At 36.2% G+C, this 17,838-nt stretch overlaps 1 protein-coding gene across 1 annotated transcript in view; it reads left to right on the top strand.

Moving 5' to 3' along the window:
• CLSTN2 (calsyntenin 2) overlaps positions 1–17,838 on the top strand; it is a 228,044-nt gene that overhangs the window by 183,497 nt on the left and 26,709 nt on the right. The window contains exon 8 of the mRNA XM_074153081.1: positions 16,587–16,749. Coding sequence (XP_074009182.1) covers positions 16,587–16,749 — 163 coding nt within the window. The remainder of the gene's footprint in view (positions 1–16,586; positions 16,750–17,838) is intronic.

Raw genomic sequence — 17,838 nt, 5'->3', positions numbered from 1 at the left:
AAAAGAATTAATATTTAAAATTCAGAAACATAATTGATAACTTCAATAAAATAATGTCATTCAGATTTCAGGACTCAGACTATGAAACAAATGAGGCATTTGGGCTATTTCAGTCAGGTAGTAGGTGAAATGGTCTGGTGGTTTTCGTTGTTTTCCCTTAATGTTATTCTTGTTTGTTAAGTGGAAATGTGTTCAGTTTGTGAATAATTCTCAAAGACATTATCTCCCAAAGTCTCTGCATTTTTTAGTCTCTGATCATATATATAAAAAATTGGATATATAACAGTTATAGCAGCTTCTCTAATTCAAAGAGATATTTAACAGAAAATTTATACTGACAAATCACAGTGTAGATCAATATCTGGCATATAAATAAATAAAAAAATCACATAAGCCCTTTAAAGTTGGAGGGAGAAAATTAAGCTTGTAGTATTTATACTGGCTAAGCTTTTGGTTGTTCTTTTTATTTCTCAGATTTAGTTGGATAAGGATTGATTCAACTTGATTTAAAAAAATGTTACCGTGTTTCATTATTAGGTGGAAAGTTCATTCATCTCAGAATATTGATCACTCATTCCATTTAGAAAGTAGTTGTTTCCCACCCTGACAGGACCAAGGAAATACTTTATTGAGCCTGACAAGCTACAGCATTTCATGGTGGGAGATACAATGCCTCTTTCTTCCCTTTCTTTTCCTGCTCTCCACAGCAGTAGATTTCAAGGGGCAAATCCATGCTGCGTTTCCAAAGAAAAGTTCTTTGCATTGTCCTTAATAGTTTTATTTATTCTTTTATATGTGCAGATAACTCACTTGTGGAATGTTGGTATGCTCTGCAAATAAATAGCAGTAAACATGATACTAACTGCTAGATCTCAGAGCACCTTACAGAGACTGTCAGCGTAATTGTTCCCTTTAAAATGGGAAACATTTGGGAAGCAGGAAGAGCGTCCAATAGAACGCTGCTTTTAGTTTGTCTGCTAAAGAGGTATGAATGGGTAGGATGATCTTTTGAATGAAAATGACAAAGAGCATAATTCAAGTTCCCACTTTAATAGAACTGGGATATTATAATTATTTTCATCCATAAATATTACATGTATAGGAACTGATCAAATGCTGATATTTGTTTAAAAAAAACACATAGCTTGCTTTTCTAGATCATCTTCTGGCTTTGGTAATAGGAGGAGCTTCCACTGGCCAAATATCATTTTACAAAGAGTAAATTTTCTTGTGCCAATTCTGATTTTTCAAGTGTACTTAGAACTTTTCCAGATAATTAAAAAGGGATAAAAGGGAAGCTTATGCCTTACTGGAAAACAACATGAGGTTAGCATTCCTCATAATTGTTTTAGCATTATTTAAGCACTTGTTAAAATTAATTTTAGACTGTAGCTTTTATTACTTGCTGATGTGAAGAAGGTGGTAATGCTAGAGCATGGACATATACGGTAGCAATGAGTTTGGAGGTTTCTGTATATGTATTTTTATTTTTTATTACCAACTTAGCACCACAAATTAGATACATCTCATTCATGTTATTTGTTTTTAAATTTGGTAAGTATTCATTTTATAAATTATGTGGGGTTTTCTAAAACAGATTTATGAGCCGTAGCAATAACCTTTATAGTATGTAGTATTTCAAATGGATCCTAGTTCTCCTAAATTTAGTGGCATCCATTAGTATATTTTCTCCTGAAATACACAAATTATTTGTGTCTGTAAGATATTTTCCAGAACTCCTTATCTGCTTATTTGGTGTATTTTTAAGCAGGAATTGCAGAGGAAATGTTATGTGGGCTTGTATTATTAGCGTTTATTTAGGTTTGTGCAGTACGTACAGAGCTCCTATCTAATGACGAATAGACCTCCTAACCTGAAAGCATTATGTGACTTTTCCCAGTACTAATGCTACAAATATGGGAGTGCCACGCTTAAGCTATCTTTTGGCATTTGACTAAGACGAGTTTAGTTTGAAAAAATTGCGATAAGCGTTATATTAGAGCGAGAAGCTGAGAAAGTCCATGTTAGGACTGCACATGGTATACTCAGATAATGCAGGGCTTTACTTTTATCATTTTGCTGAAATGTAATTGCAAAATTTTGTAATGGTTTAATGCATATACAGCTAAATTAACTCTGAAGTTGAACTTCTGTTATTGTATAATAAATGTAAACAGATGGTAAAAGCATTTTTTTTTGCTTCTTTTTCAAGAGCTCAGATCAGGTTGGGGTCAGCTCAGCTTAGCTCAAGATACTAAATTTGGACCTCCATTTTAACTGCCTAATATTGTCCCTAAGTGAGCTTTTGAACGTTTTCTATTGATGAAACCTGAGGGGACTGGAGGTCTCTTTGAAAGTCTTCAAAGTAATATACATTTTTCTATTGACTATACAAGGAATTTAGCTACCTGTTTTATGAAGAGGAGACATACTAGAATGCACATCCCACTTGAACACCTAAAGTAGGTAAATGAAATCATTGCCCTTCCCTCTAGCCCCAGGTGAGTCGTAGCCTGTATATTTATTTTTATAATCCATAAAAACTAGAGAGAAGGAGCTATAAAGTGTTTGGATCAAAAATATCATCTCTCAGTCAAAGAGATCGGAAAGCATGTAATTGGTCATTATTGGTTATGGTTAGTTAAGTGTGAAAAGCTGAGCAGAAATTGCCTAGTTTAGGTGTCGGCAATACAGAGTTTATCTACTTCTGATAAACACTGCTATATATGGTAGTTTACTCACCTTTTAATTTCCTGCTACTCTGTTGATGAACGAATGTGGAATTCAAACTGTTCATCTGAGTATTCTTAAAGAAAAATGTTTTGGTTTAGTAAGGATGCAGGATTTTAAGAGATTCAGTGAGCTCGTGATCCATTGACAAATTCTGAGTGGTTCTTTTGAGATTTACAGATGTTCTGTGACATCAGGAACATCAGGCATAAACCAGCTGGGTGCTGAACAGGCCTCAAACATATGCGGTGTAACATTTGGAAAACTAGTTTGAAGGCAAAGCCAGCATGCATAATTATGCTACAAAACTGAGTTTGAACTCACAGCTTGTTGTTGGTACTAATGTGCAGAGTGCATCCTAAGTATTTGCTGTGGGTTCTTTTCTTTTAATTTTCTACCATGTTACGTTTTATTTTATTTTGGGAACTTCTGTGTAGAATGCACGTGGAAATGAATTAATTTATGGAAGAGTTGTATTTGTCCTAATGAAGATTTTGATTTTTTTGGCCACTGCTAAAGGAATATTTTATAAAATGCTAAGAAGAAAACCTGATAACTCTGGGCTTTTTTTGTATGATGAACATTTTCTGATACCTAGTAGACTCTTCTTCCTTAAGAGGGCTGAAAAAAAACCAGTTATCTAATACTCTTTTTGAGATCACTAAGTCTGACAAACAGTTGGACTACTAAGTGCTGTTTGAGCTTACATCAGGGTACTTCTCTGCTTTTTGTTAGTTCATGATCAGTGGTGTTAATTAATAGGAAAAAAAAAGGAAGGGAAAAAAAAGTAAAATAACAGTACCTCAATGAGTTACTGTTCAGTAAAGCTTTCTGTTAAAGGTAACGAGTGTTATAAGAACAAAGAGCGGCCAAAATGGAAACCTTTTTTAATTATTATTATTTAGACAACAGTATGGAAAGTTGTTAACTGCTTATTTAACTGGTCTACTCACCTCCTGAATTTCTAACTTCTGTGAAATCAGTGCTGCTTCCTTCATTGGGCATCACTTTTTGAACGCCTTATGAGAGGGGAATATGGCTTCTGAAACAGGGTGCCACTGCAACTGCACCCATTATATACTCTCATTTAAAGACCACCCCTCAGCCTAGAAGGCCTGGAAAGAGGGGTGGCCTAATTCAGAACACCATGTTCAAATAATGTTCACTAGGCTTAGTTACCTGAGGGAGAGAGAGGCAGAGAGAGAGAGTTTAATGACCAGGAACAATTTCCTTACTGATGAAGATATTGATATAATATATTACTTCCTAAACCCATGACTATTTCTTTATGGGATCATATAACAGTTTATACACATATTTTTACCTTATATTACCTACCAAGACTTTGTTATGAGGTAGAGGAAGGAATATCAATAATAGTTTTATTTAATAGTATAGTTAACAGTTATCAGTTTTCTGTTAGCTATGCTTAACTTCAATGCTTTACTTTCAATTTTAGTGCAACTCAGCTATAAAATATTTAGTTTCTGAAAACTTTTCGTGTATCTTTGGATGCTCTGATAATTTCTCTTTTTTTTAGAAGTATTTAAATCAATTTGTTCTGAGACAATCTGTGAAAGTACCCTGAAGTCTTTACAACTAGAATAAGAAACTCATGACTGGTAGAATACTACAGATTGGTTTAAGAAAATATCCACGTTGATATGAGCTGTTTGAGGTTTATTCGGTTTAGTGACTATACCATGTTGACATTTTGAAAACAGTGTTCCCTTTTTGTTTTAAAACATTGAAAAATCCATAACTATTCTGCAAACCTATTTTCACATTTATTTCACTCTAGGATGTAATAAGAAAAAAACAAAGTTTGTGTATATGTATGCATATGCATATTTGTATATATATTATATATTCATACATATATATGTACAACTAAAAGCTAAAAAGTATGGAACCATTGAATTGTTTTTAACACATCCTTCCCCACCCACTCATCTCTCAATCTTACAGTAGCGTAAAAGTCCTTAGGTACGGTACAGAGTAATCTAGTCTCTTCTCAGAGTCAGAGAGGAGAAGAATCTATCCAGGTGAATAGCCAGATATATTTCAAAACAGAATGGTTTCTGATGGAAAAGGACCAGTAGTAATATAACGTAAGATCTTATCAGGGGACTGCAAAAGCTAAGAGATGTCTTTGACTATTTCCCCCTCCCCTCCTTTCTTTTTCTACAGCTAGTGAATAGAGGTTTCCCGTTAGATTTTTTAATTCCTTTCAGTTTTTATAGTCTGAAGGTTGTTTTGCAGATGCCTCAAGTGTCATACATGGGTGGAATAAAGTTGGCTTCATTAAATGATAGAGTAATAGAGTGGATATTGTGATTACAAAAGAGGGCACAGAATACTGTGATGAAAGACAGTGATCTACTCTGCCTGGCAGAAAGCCAACAGCACACGGAACTAGGAGAATCTATCTAGTAAAGAGGTCAATGCTACAATTAACATCCTCTCTCTAGCATATGGGGCAGGTAGTTTACACAAAAACAGATAATAAATCTTGGAAAACTCAGAGTCAGATCTATATACTAAGCTCTTTTAAACTGATGATACACAAATGAGATTAAAACTAACTCACAGTAATAAATCATTTGCCCCAGTTGCCACAGGGTGACTGCAGTGTCTTTGTTCACCCTCTTCTTTGAGATGAAAGACATTTGCTGTGTCAGTCAACCTCAAAATAAAATACACTACAGAGCTCTGCAAGATTCAGTTTTTTATCTCAGGAAAATCAAAGATCAAAACATGTCTTACATCTGTAAGTCTGGCACTAAATACAGACTCGCCTCTTTTAGCTGCTTGCTCTTCCTTCTTCATTCCTTTGAATGTACATGGAGGCGAGAGGGCTAAGGAGAAAGGATCACTTTTATTTGTCACTATAAGGTAAATAGGCATTTCTGATAAAATGCAACAAGGTGTTTCCTACATCACTAGCTATAAAGTATACTTGGCAAGCATGCTATATAAATGTATTTTCAGGAATTAGTTTTGGACCAAATGGTATTCTTGGAGTATTTCTCAAGAGAAAAAAAATTGTCAAAAGATGGTACTTCCCTCACCAAGTTTTCTGAATGATTTAATAGACATCCACACTACTGGTTGACATGTTAAATAAACTATACTGCATAATAAATATCAGAATTCAGGGTATTCTAGTAACATATTCTACCTATATTTTCTAAGAATACCAAACAAATCTTAGGGCTGTTTCCTAAACAGTCTGTGAAGATATTGGTTTTTTAAGTGAAAGTAAATGTCTAAATTGTATAAACATTAAGCAGAAGAAAAAACATCGGCTAGACAGTGAGTAAACAGTTGAAAATATTAGTTTGGGAGGACTGTGATTAGATATGTACGTATTTGCGTATAGCATTTACTTGAGCAAGGTACATGAGAAAATCCTTTAGTTTTAGTATACTCAGTATGTTTAACCGAATAGTTTATATTGAAATACTTGTTTTCTAAGGTTTACTAAATATAACCTTAAAACAATCAGCATTAAATTGTGTTATCTTTTCAATTAGCGAGATTATAAGGGCAAAGAAGAGCCTCCCAATCCTTCACCTCCAGTTCCTCTGTTTCAAAATATACTGTCATGGAAAATGTCGTCTGCTTTGCTTAGCTTTCTAAATAAGGTCTCAATATAGTGACATATGAAGAGACTTTTAGGGCCATTATTGTCCAGGTTGCATATTGTCTATCTGTAGGCATGTAACTGGTACCTCATTTAAGAGCTTGGACTTGCTCCAATTGTGAGTAGAACCTTGGAAATGAGATTCTTGTGGCTCCCACCCACCTTAATATAATCTCAAGAGATTTCTCTCCCTTTTATGCATGCGACCAGAGGTAGGGAATACAAGCTGGGTTTCTAGTTTCCTCACCTAAAGTCCTATGAGGAAGCAGTAACTTGCTTAAGAATTGCATAAGGAGCAGAAGTCTCTCTTTAGCTTCTTTCTCTGGTTAATGTTCTTCTCATACTTAGTTGAGGTTTCAGAAAGAAGAGATTAATTTGCAGTGTTCAATCTCCTTTATTCTAAGACTGATCACACACGTTCCTTTACAACTGCAGAATTACATGGCAATAAAATGCAGGGATCAGAAGATACGCTGCTTTAAGGCCTTTGAAAGCTAGTTTTAAAAGAAATAAATTTAAAACAGAAATATAGAAGAGTGTTTATTAAATTTTCCAAATTCTCTCCCCATATATGAAGCTGACATAACGTCAGCATACGTATTAGAGAACTCCAAGTTCCCATACAGAGAGTAGCTATGGAAAAGCCTCCTCACAAAGGAGTGCAAATTACTTCACGTAACAACCACTAGTGCGAACAACTGGACGAGTGGTGTTGCTCTGGTCTCTTAAGCATAAAAGCATTGGTCCAGAGCAAAGCAGTCTGGTTGGGTTTTTGTTTTTTCCTTCACTGCCTGTCATCACCTGTTAGAATTCAGGAACTTGCTCAGAGAGACTTTGTGATCAAATCTGAGCAGGGCTATGCAGGCCAAGGCTCAAACTACGAGTGTTATGTGGAGGTTAAGTGTGTGACAGTATTCTTATGGAAAAAAAAATGAACTTGTAGATTGTGATGGCACTTTTCAGTGTATCACCCGTTAATTTAACTGGTGGGAGTATATTGATTACTTCTTTTCCCATATACAGTATATTTTTCTTCCAGCCTGCCTTAATTACTACATGCATACTGTACTTATTGCTACTTCAGAGGCAGGGCATATTGATTTTACAGACAGGGAAAAAAAAGTGTCATGTGAGGAAGCTGCTAGAGGATAAATGTAGAAAGGGAAACCCAAAGAGATTATTTTTAAAAAATCCAGTACATAATACAAATATTTTAGAGCTTTATTTAAGAGGTTGTGGAGATACTGGAGACATATTTGTAATCTGCACAGCTCCACTTAGTGGTCAAAAATGTACTGACCCTTTGCCAGAAATGTTTTAATCCTTTTCAGTTTCAGCAGTGCTTAGATTAAGTAAAGCCAACACATGGCAAATCTCTGTCATAATGCACAGAGCCTATTACTGAGGTAGAATAAACAGTGCTACAAGACATAACAATTTATATTACTGGATTAATTTGATTAGTCTGTGTTTGCACTTTGCTTTTGTTTATTTCCAGCTCTTCCCCAAAATGAATATGCTGGCAGATTACACTATAGCACAAAGTCAACCTGAAGTGCATATCTGTTGATTCTTACAACAGCAAATTTTTACTATAAAGCCTGCATATTCACAGCAGAAATATATATTTGTCCATTATATTAGAAAACAGAAATGCACTAGGTAACCCAGGTATGCAATGATGTGATGGGATAATAAAAAAAAAAAACACCCACAAAGAAATTATTAAGTGCTTATAGACAGTAAGAGATAAAAAGTCAACTGTGTAATTTATTTCCCTGTATCACTTAATCAGCTTTTGCAGGTAGCTCAACTACTGAAATTTAAGGCAAAGATTTATTAGAAGAAATCAAAAGAGAGCAGCAGAGTTATAGCAAAAGCAATGGCCTAAGGTATATTCTTTTCTTTTTTTAAACTAACATGTTAACAACATTAATTGTAGAAGTGTGAACGAGAACTGACAATAGGAAAACAATTAAGATACTAAATGAGTTTCTAAAGTAACAGATAAAAGCTCATTCAACAACATCTTAAAGTTCCCATTCATCAGAGACAACAGTTATAAACACCACCCTCCCCACTCCCCCACCTCTCCCCCCGCCCCCGAGTGGGACCGGAGAAAGCCTTTTCGATGCTCACCTTTGGATTGCCTTCATGGAAAACTCATCAATCTTGTGCATAATGACTACACTGCCTGATACTCTTAAATGTTTTTTTTTTCTTTTTAAAAATTACAATTATATGTAACTTGCTTTCCTACAGTGGCAGTATTCGTTAAGTCCCGATTAAAGGTGTAATGAATCTGTCCTTCAGAACCTTTGAGTCTGTTGCCTTTGAGCTCCCTGTTTGTCTGCAGTTCAGTGCTTTCACTCAGTGCTATAAAAATGTATCAAAAATATATTAAAGAAAATCTATCAAAATATATTGGTACCATTTAAATGTCTATTTAGTGTCACTAACAGAAAAGAACAATGCCAAAATTTGTAGAATTTACAAAGCTCTTTCAGAAAAGGTTATTTTGGAGATGGAAAGAAAAACACGTTATTTTTTAAACTCCAAATAATATCCCTATCTCCATCCAAATATCATCTGTGTTCTGCACTCTGTAGAAGGGTAATGGGTGCCATGCTTTGAAGCAGATTTACAAAGCATGTGGCTGCTTTCAGAACAGGGCAGAGGGTTTGATCTGGGTGCTGTAACTGAGTGGATAATGCTAACGCCTCTAAGCATAATAAGATCAAAGGGAGATTCCCTGCATTTGTTGTCTTCTTTAGTAAAGTGAGATAAAAATGCAGAGCCTGAGCTGTCTCTACGTGTTTACAAAGTTTTCACAATGGTGACCTCCATCAGCTCTATTGACACATTCTTGCAAATCAGGAAACTATTCCATTGTTAAGGTTTTGATATAATCGTTGTACATATTCTGTCCAGGAGCATACAAAGGATTTGAGGTAAATGTTTTGTTTGCTGAAGGACTTGGAGATTTATAAATATAGTAAATGTACATCCAAAGAGAAAGTGGCGTTTTTAATAAAAGCATAACAATTATTAATAACATTAATAATTAATAAGCGTGATAATAATTCAACCTCTTAATGAAGGTATGATGTGCTGCAACTCTTTATTAGTGGAAACAGTGTCGTCTTCGCTTTCTGCAGACTTTGCGTTTTTCTAGACATGCACAAATATTGGAGAGGACATTTTTGTACAGAAACAGTGATACACTAAGCATGACTTATTTTCTATTATGCTACTTTACAAAAATATGCAATTTATAATCCCAAGTGTGCTCCTGACCTCCTTGCAAGCAGAGGTAAGCATTAGTATTCTCGCTGCTTGGGTATTGTAATCCCTGTGTGAACGTGGTTCTTCCTTCACTAATGATCCCATTTTGCTATAAATGAGTATAATAGCCTTCTCCACTATAATCTTGATTATAGAGTGCCCTAAATGTTTAACTTATTGAAATACTTCCAAACAGCAGAAAGTAGATTTATTGAGAGGACACAGAATTCAACAGCAATGAAGAAAAGGCTCCTACTGATCTTATAAACAGTTACAGTTCTGTAAAGGCCAGTATATCTTAAAGTGATGCTCTAGCAGATGCGCATCAGTTCAGGCAGGATCATTTATATTCTGCAAAGTTAGGTTGAACAAACAGTAGCGCACATTCTTTTTTCAATTTGAGTCACCTCCGCTGATAAGAATTCAATTGTAGAAGTGACCTAATTCATTCAATATTAATATTTAATGGAAATCATACTTAGATATTTTCCATATAAAGGAAAAGAGAGGAGGAGATTTGAACACCTTTGCGATTTCTGTGTATATCTTCTATTCACTTTAAAAAAGTTAAGCTCTGTGTTTGCAGATTTAGAACACCTCTAGTCTGTGACAGAAATGCAAGTATCAGTCAGATTGGCCTCAGCAGCCCAGCTATTTGCAGTGACTACTACACTCTTAACTAACCACTCTATTTTCAAGTTTTTAGCACGTTAGTCACTGCCAGTCTCTTCCTCAGCCCAGGTACACAGAGCGTGTCCCTCCGAGGAGATGCACTAGCCCCAGTAGCATTTCCTTTGGCATTTGACCTTTGGGCACGAGCACCACCACAACACAGCCAACATTCTGACCTAGTTCAGGATTTTTTTTTTCCAGAATATACCAGATAACTTCTTCTCATGCACAACTATCTGAATTTGAATCAGTTACTAAGACTCGAATTAAGTCTAATTTAAATGAGAATTAGTGAAAGAATGAGACCCAGTCAGCTGACCGGTTTGTTAGCAACATATTTTAGCAAACACCAAACAGAAAGAGGGGAAAAGGACCAGGACTTAAAAAAACTTCCAATGGTATTGAATTTCTTGTTTTGATGTTAATTAATATTTGAGGTGCTATAATAGATTAAATGCTGTAGGTAAAAACATAAAATGCTAAAACTAAAAGGAAGGGGAAAGAGTAATAGAGGTACTGGGAAAACAAGTGTATCTGAAAGACAGATGGGAAGAGGGCTGTGTGTCGGAGGGATATAAGAATGAGGGAGTTACCTAGAAGATAAATTTCTCTGTGGCTGCTTGCAAATACTGGAAATGGAAAATTCTTTCAGAAAATAAAACTTAGCTTAACTCAAAGTGTTTATCGTTCTGCTGATACTAGACAAATCACAATGAAAGAAAAGACAGAAAAGAGCCCATGAGAGAGTGGTCAGGCACTGGAACAGCCTGCCCAGGGAGGTGGTGGAGTCGCCATCCCTGAAGGTATTTAAGAAATGTGTAGACATGGCACTTCAGGGCATGCTCTAGTGCCCGAGATTGTTGGTTTGTGTCTGTTTGTGGGTGGGTGTGGTGGGTTTTTTTTGGTTTGTGTGTTTTTGTGGGTTTTTTGTTGTGTTTTGTTTCGAGGTTTTTTTTGTGGTTGGACTCGATGATCTCAAAGGTCCCTTCCAACCATGAAGATTCTGTGATTCTGTGAGCCCTTCAGTTAGGTTGAAAGCGTTTTAGCATTTTCAGATGAATTATGTAAGTTTTTACCTTCACCTTGTTGGATTTTTTTATTTATTATTTTCTCTTTTATGTCTGAAGTATTTTTACAATGAAATATTGTGACTGATGAATACCGGTATCTTGGGATTTTTTTCCACAGAGAATTTAGGATTTGGGGTCATTTGTTTCTAAAAGGGAATTTTAAAAATTTGTTTTGCAAAGCAGTTCTGTTCTTATTCTTGTGAGCTGGGAGGCTCACATTAGTAGTCAGCAATTAATAGAAGTATTGCGAAGCTGGTGCTGGGTAAGCACGAGTGGAATAAAGGAAGTGACAGTCTATGGGGTAGGGGAGAGCAAGTTTTCAAAAAGGCTTTGCTTAGCCAGAATTTGTTCTGCCTCCACCTAGATACAGCTTTTCTAAAAGCATGAAGATAATTTGGAAGAGGACTAGCATTCACGTCATGTAGTTACAAACACCTCTGTACTAGAATATAGGCACTTTGTGCAGTCCATTGGAGTAGTTGGTAGCTGTGGTTCTGAAAGGAATGCACAGATTTTATTCTCTAGACTCTCTAGGCTTTTACTTCTCATCAGAGCTGGTACAAATATAGAAAATCTAATGTTTATGTGAAAGGAGTGCAAACTGAAAATAAACCCTAATACATTTGTCATCCTTTAAAGCGTATCTGATTCATAAACATCCGTGTTGCCAGCATCAATGACAAATGACATCCAGTTTTTCAAACCACGGTGGAATGTGCATATAGAAATAATGTCCATATAACCTCCCACGCATACGTCATGGAGTTATCTATATAAGAAAGTCATCACACATCAGAGAATGAAGACATCTTATGCACCTTTCAAGAACTTTGGAGGAGGTTGGTCTTTCTTTGTCAAAATATGGCTGGAGGAAGACAGTGCTAGTGTTGCTGCTGTACCTCATAGCCTGGTGGTTACAGCAATCACCTTTAAGATAGCAAACCTGAATTGTAATTCCTATGGCTAAGAAGATTTGAACATCTCCCATCTTTAAGAAGAATGCCACATCAGTGACACTGTTTCCCTTCTATCACCTTCAGTACAATGCTGTTGATGGAATCAGAACTGTAGTTTAGTTGGGTAGTGATCTCAGACCTGCTCCTCAAAGCAGGGGCAGCTATGAGCTTGGACCAGGTTGCTCTCAAGGCTTGAAAAATCTCCATGGATGGAGGCATTACAACCTGTCTGGGCAGCCTGCTCTACTGCTTGACTGTCCACATGGTGAAATGAAGGTTTACTTTATCTCCAGTCCGAACTTGTCTTGTTTCAATTTATGTCCATTGTCTCCATAGGCAGCACTGGATGGGTGCTGTTACCGTCCCCCTAACACTGCCCCACTCCAGGCTGAACAAGCCCAGTTCCCTCAGCCTCTCCTTACATGGCAAGAGCTGGCCATTTTATTTGCCCTCCACTGAATTCACTCCAGTTCATCAAAGTATTTCTTGTATTCAGAGGTCCAAAATTGGGCACAGCATTTCAGGTGTGATCTAATGAACGTTGAGTAAGGGGGAATGTTGAGAGGTTCAGAACATGACACTACAAAGGGCATCGAGTGGCATGCTCTGTTTTTTAGAGCTGATGAAGATGCTTTCTTCAAACAACCTGTTGAAAATAAATGGTTCAGACCACTTAGGCAGAAAGCAGGAGCTTGTGTCTCTCATCTGTGCTAAATAGTGCTAATTATAGTAAGTAGAGAGCTTTCCTTGCCTTCCTTTTCTTCTTCCTTCTTACTGCTTTTTTGTGGATGTTTGAGTATATTCTGAGAACACTTCCTCAGCAAAGTCACACAAACCAGAAAGATGGAAGTACTGTCTGTGTTCTCAGCTCTAAAGGGATCGACTCGAAGTACGCACTGAGTAGCACTGGCAGGATGCGCAGAGCTGTTTGTGTGGTCAGACTCTGCTGAACATCACGCAGAGGACTTTCCGGAAGCGAACCGGAGGGTTACAAATATGAATGTATTGAACTGAGGCACTGGGACACTTCTCCAAGTACAAGTTCTCCTTGTGTATCTGGCCAAACTGGTGAATCATCCACTTTCCATGAGTATGCCCCAGCTGACATAAGTGAGGCTAAAAAAGCTATATAAGCTGTAAAGTTCCTGTCTCCTGTGTGCACGGCTAGCCCTTATGTACAAAGCTGTAAAAAGAGACATTTTGCAGACCAACAAAGACTGTTTCTAAGGACCACGTTCTTCTCAGGCCTAAGTATTTTGGTTTCAGTCAGTTCCTAAGCATTCAAATGTAAAACAGAAAAATCTCTGACATTCTTCATCAGAAGATGCTAAGAGCTTTAATGTCTTGGGAAACTTACTTTATGGGATTTATCTTGAGTCTTTTTTCATCTGTTTCATAAAAGCATATTCCAATGCCTGTAATCAGCACTAAGACCTCAAGCTGGCTAATTTACTGTGATTTGATTAATACATTTTAGAGGCAGACTGACATGGTAGAGTGATTAGACCAGCCTAGCCATCCAGCAGTCTTTGCAGGCCAAGCTTACTAATCTGAAATTTTATCTCATTAGACTGGCTTTATAAATCAGATTTTTTTAAAATAAAGTTCTTACTTGAGATGATTAAAATTTCTTTATTTGCCAAACTGATATATTTAATAATTTTATTTTTATGGCTTCACTGCAATCATATTACATTCCATTGCCACTGTGGAATGCACACAGGGAAAAAATTGGCTTCCTATGTTAAGAAGGTGAATAAGGTGTCTGAAATGACAGCATAACAAATTACACTCCACAATTATTTATTTCATTATTTTGTTGCCTGTGAAATGGCCAGGCATGAAACACTACCTGCTGCTGAGTGACTGGGATGTATTCCAGAGTTTTTAAATAATTTTTTGCTTTCTTGTAGAATATCAGTACAGATACTTAAAGATCTTTTGGTGGGATATACATGTGTCTGAGTACCTAAGCTGTATTGAAATTGTACGACAATTAAGCGCCTGACCAACTTGGGTGCTTTTGAAATCTCAGGAAACATCAAGCTGAGATTTTTAATTTCCTAAATTACCTTTAAAATAAGACTTGATGTGTTTATGTGTTGAAATTCAAGGAAAAGCATGCAAGTGATGGTTTAGGACTTCACCAGCTGTCCGCACTTGCACTATATTCAATTCTAGAATGTATCAGTAAAAATAAAGGTTAGCAAGTCCTTTGTCTAGTGTGGACATCTGCATTTTTCACGGAAGCACTGGAGCCCCATTGCTGAAGTCTTGAATTGTGGAATTTATTTAATCTCGTGTTTCCAGAAAGCATTTTCTTTGAAAAATGTAACTGCCCTGTCGCTCAGTCAATAGAGTAATTGGATGAGCTACGCATTATCATACTTTTTATGTATATGATCTCCCAAAATGTTTGGGTTTGGGTTTGCTATATTAAAGTGCTCTTGCTTCGGTTAAATATGAGAAGGATTACTAACTCATTTAATAGCACTTGAGGCATCCCAAGTTGATGTAGTTTAGGGTTGCAAAACAGAAATACTCTGGGACAGTACCCTGAAAAGTGTCAAGTATTAACACCTGTAGTTTTTGTCATGCAAGGTCTCAAACTCAGGCACATTTTGTTTTATATAAAATGTCTGACACGTGGCTGTGATGCATCACATTCTAATGATCAGGTCAGGAAACTTGGCAAACTGTTTTTCCTTGAAAGGGAGGACTGCATAATACTATTCATGATTGCTGTTTGTTCAATAAAGTTTTCAGTCTTCCAATTTATTTACTTTCAATTTTGGTTTCAGTTCGTTTAACCTTCAGAAAACATTTGTGCTGTCTAGTGCTTACAAAGGGCTCTAGCTGCCCCTTGCTGCATTTATCTCTTGCTGTGGAGCTATGATGTCTGCAGTAATAAATGTATCCGTTTGAAATAGAAGTGATTAAGTTCTTGTTGAAATGTCTTCTGGAACAAAACATTAGCTTTTGCTTTCAAAGGGCAGATATTGCAGCAGATAGCACTTAACCTGGCCAAGGACAAAGTGTTATGTTGAAACATCGCTTTTGTGCTTGCCCCTATGAAACAGCAAGGATATCTGCATTCAAGCACTTCCATTTCTTAAAACATCAAAACAAGTATCTCTACAGAATTGAAAGTAGCATGATTGTAACTATTGCTGTATTTTTAAAAAGAGCCCACCTGTCCTACCAATTTACTGTGATTTATTCCTTTGAACTTTTATATCTGAAAGATACAACTAAGGAAAGAAGAATTGGGCAGGCATTGATATTTACACACTAGACTTCTCTCCTCAGAGGCACTGATTCAGCTGACTCCACGTTTTTGAAATAAAACAAAATTTGACCATCTTGCAGTAAGCCCTGGTTGTCCAGCTCAGAAATTCATATGAGATTTGACATTGATATTGTCATCTTGAAAGTATGTTGTAACTGTGGCCATTGCTTTTCAAATCTGATGTACATTAGTGAAATCATATAGATCCTCCTCTTGCTGACTATCTGGGAAAAAGCTTAAGGCCAAAAGATAGAGTATGGGGAAGATCTGGGTTTCTTGCCCAAATCAGATAGACACATACACTGCTTGTCCATCTGTGTGTATACAGAGCATAACAGAGGTCCTTCTAGCAGTGTGGAGGTGCTGATGCATTGCTAGGGACTTTCTAAGTACTAATGCAATAAGTTAATAATGACAATTGAATCAAATAATTGATAATAACTCATCGATCTAGTGACTAAGTGCTGTATATTTTCTTAATTTGAAGCTAATAAGGATCCCCAGTAACTATCCCAAGTATGCGTCTCTTACATACAATTTCGTATTCTCAAAAGTTGATATAGACATTAAAAAACTAGTATTATGTATTAACAAATACACCATCCAACCCCATATCGTTCTGTGATTCTGTGAAATGTGAAAATACAGAACAAATACTAAATTGTCTGATTTTTCTATTTTGTCCATGACTTGCTTTCAAAAAGTGTTTTAAGATGCCTCTATTTATCAAATATATTCTGTATGTATTACCATGAGTATTTATCAATATTGTTTTACACTTTCTTTAATTTCAGTGACGTATAAATTGCAATAATGTTATTTTTTTTCTATGAGTGGAATTTAGAAACAGCACAATTTTAAAAACATATGGGATATAAAAATTAGTCACCTGACAATAAGCTCTAAATAATATTTTTCTCTCGCGTTCTGTCTTTCAGATTTGTGATAAAGAATGGCATTACTACGTTGTCAATGTTGAGTTTCCCGTTGTTACCTTATACATGGATGGAACAACGTATGAACCTTACCTCGTGACCAATGATTGGCCTATCCACCCTTCACACATCGCCATGCAGCTGACAGTTGGCGCTTGTTGGCAAGGTAATATGACAGCAAATAGTAGACAGTAGAATTATGAATTCAGACCAAAAAGGATCTGTTTTGTCTCACTGACTGTATAGTAAATAAATTACTAAAAGGACGTATAGTATAAAATCAGAAGTAAATTCAGAGTTCATAATGAATCAAGTCCAAGGAAAAAATGGATGGGACATCAACAGATTTTGCATTTCCATCATCTAAAGAAGTGTTGAATACAGTTTGTGTATTCAATGTGAAAAATTGTCTTCTTTATCTTTTGTTTTTACTTCTTTTAATTGTTTCCTTCATTCCCCAACTTTAAGCAAGCTATCTAAATATTACTCTAAAGAACTTATCTCCTTTCAGTCTCTGTCCAAATTTTCTTTCACAACTCATGGCCCAGTCCTCTGCTCTTCACTTTGAATGTATATCACCAGTAATTCCACTAATTTAATCAGTTGACCCTGTCACAGACTAGATGTAAAAGTGAGAGTAAAATAAAACCAAAAGTCACAACCCCAGATCCATACTTGTGTGGGCCTTTGCTTAAATTTTAGTTTTTCCTGTTTTCTATCCTTTATAATCCCACTTTTCTTGTTCTTGTGTCTGCTCCTTATGCCACTGCTTTATTTCCTGTTCTCTGCCTTACGCCTGAAGCTGTCCTCATTTTCTGCTCATCTACTCCTGTAAAGTTTTCTCCATTATCCTTCCCTATTGGTTTTCTATTTATGCTGTGTCCTGTTTTCACTTAAGACAAAGCAAGAAGCAAAGTAAACTGTATAATTAGGAAGAAATGCTTCAACAGAGATTGTGTTTCTTTCCCACTCTTTAACGTTGGCTCCCTTTCCCTGTTATCGCCTTGTTTGCCGGTTTGATCTCTGCTCATTTACATTATGTTATCTGCAAAAATCAGACATCTTATGCGTGGCAGAGCTGTTCAGTGTAAATAATATTAGAAGCAAATCCAGCTGTTAGATTATGAACACCTTGGGGTATAGATCCAATCTTTGATGACAACATGCAGAATAAAGCCACACGAATCCCCAAACCAAGATTTGCTACATTTTTAATATTGATCACTGAGATAAGTATTCTGATAGCCAGCTAATC

The sequence above is a fragment of the Numenius arquata genome, chromosome 9, assembly GCF_964106895.1.
Source record: "Numenius arquata chromosome 9, bNumArq3.hap1.1, whole genome shotgun sequence".
In the NCBI taxonomy this organism is placed as follows: domain Eukaryota; kingdom Metazoa; phylum Chordata; class Aves; order Charadriiformes; family Scolopacidae; genus Numenius; species Numenius arquata.
The sequence above is the reverse complement of the archived record's forward strand: the minus strand, read 5'-3'. Positions and strand labels throughout refer to the sequence as shown.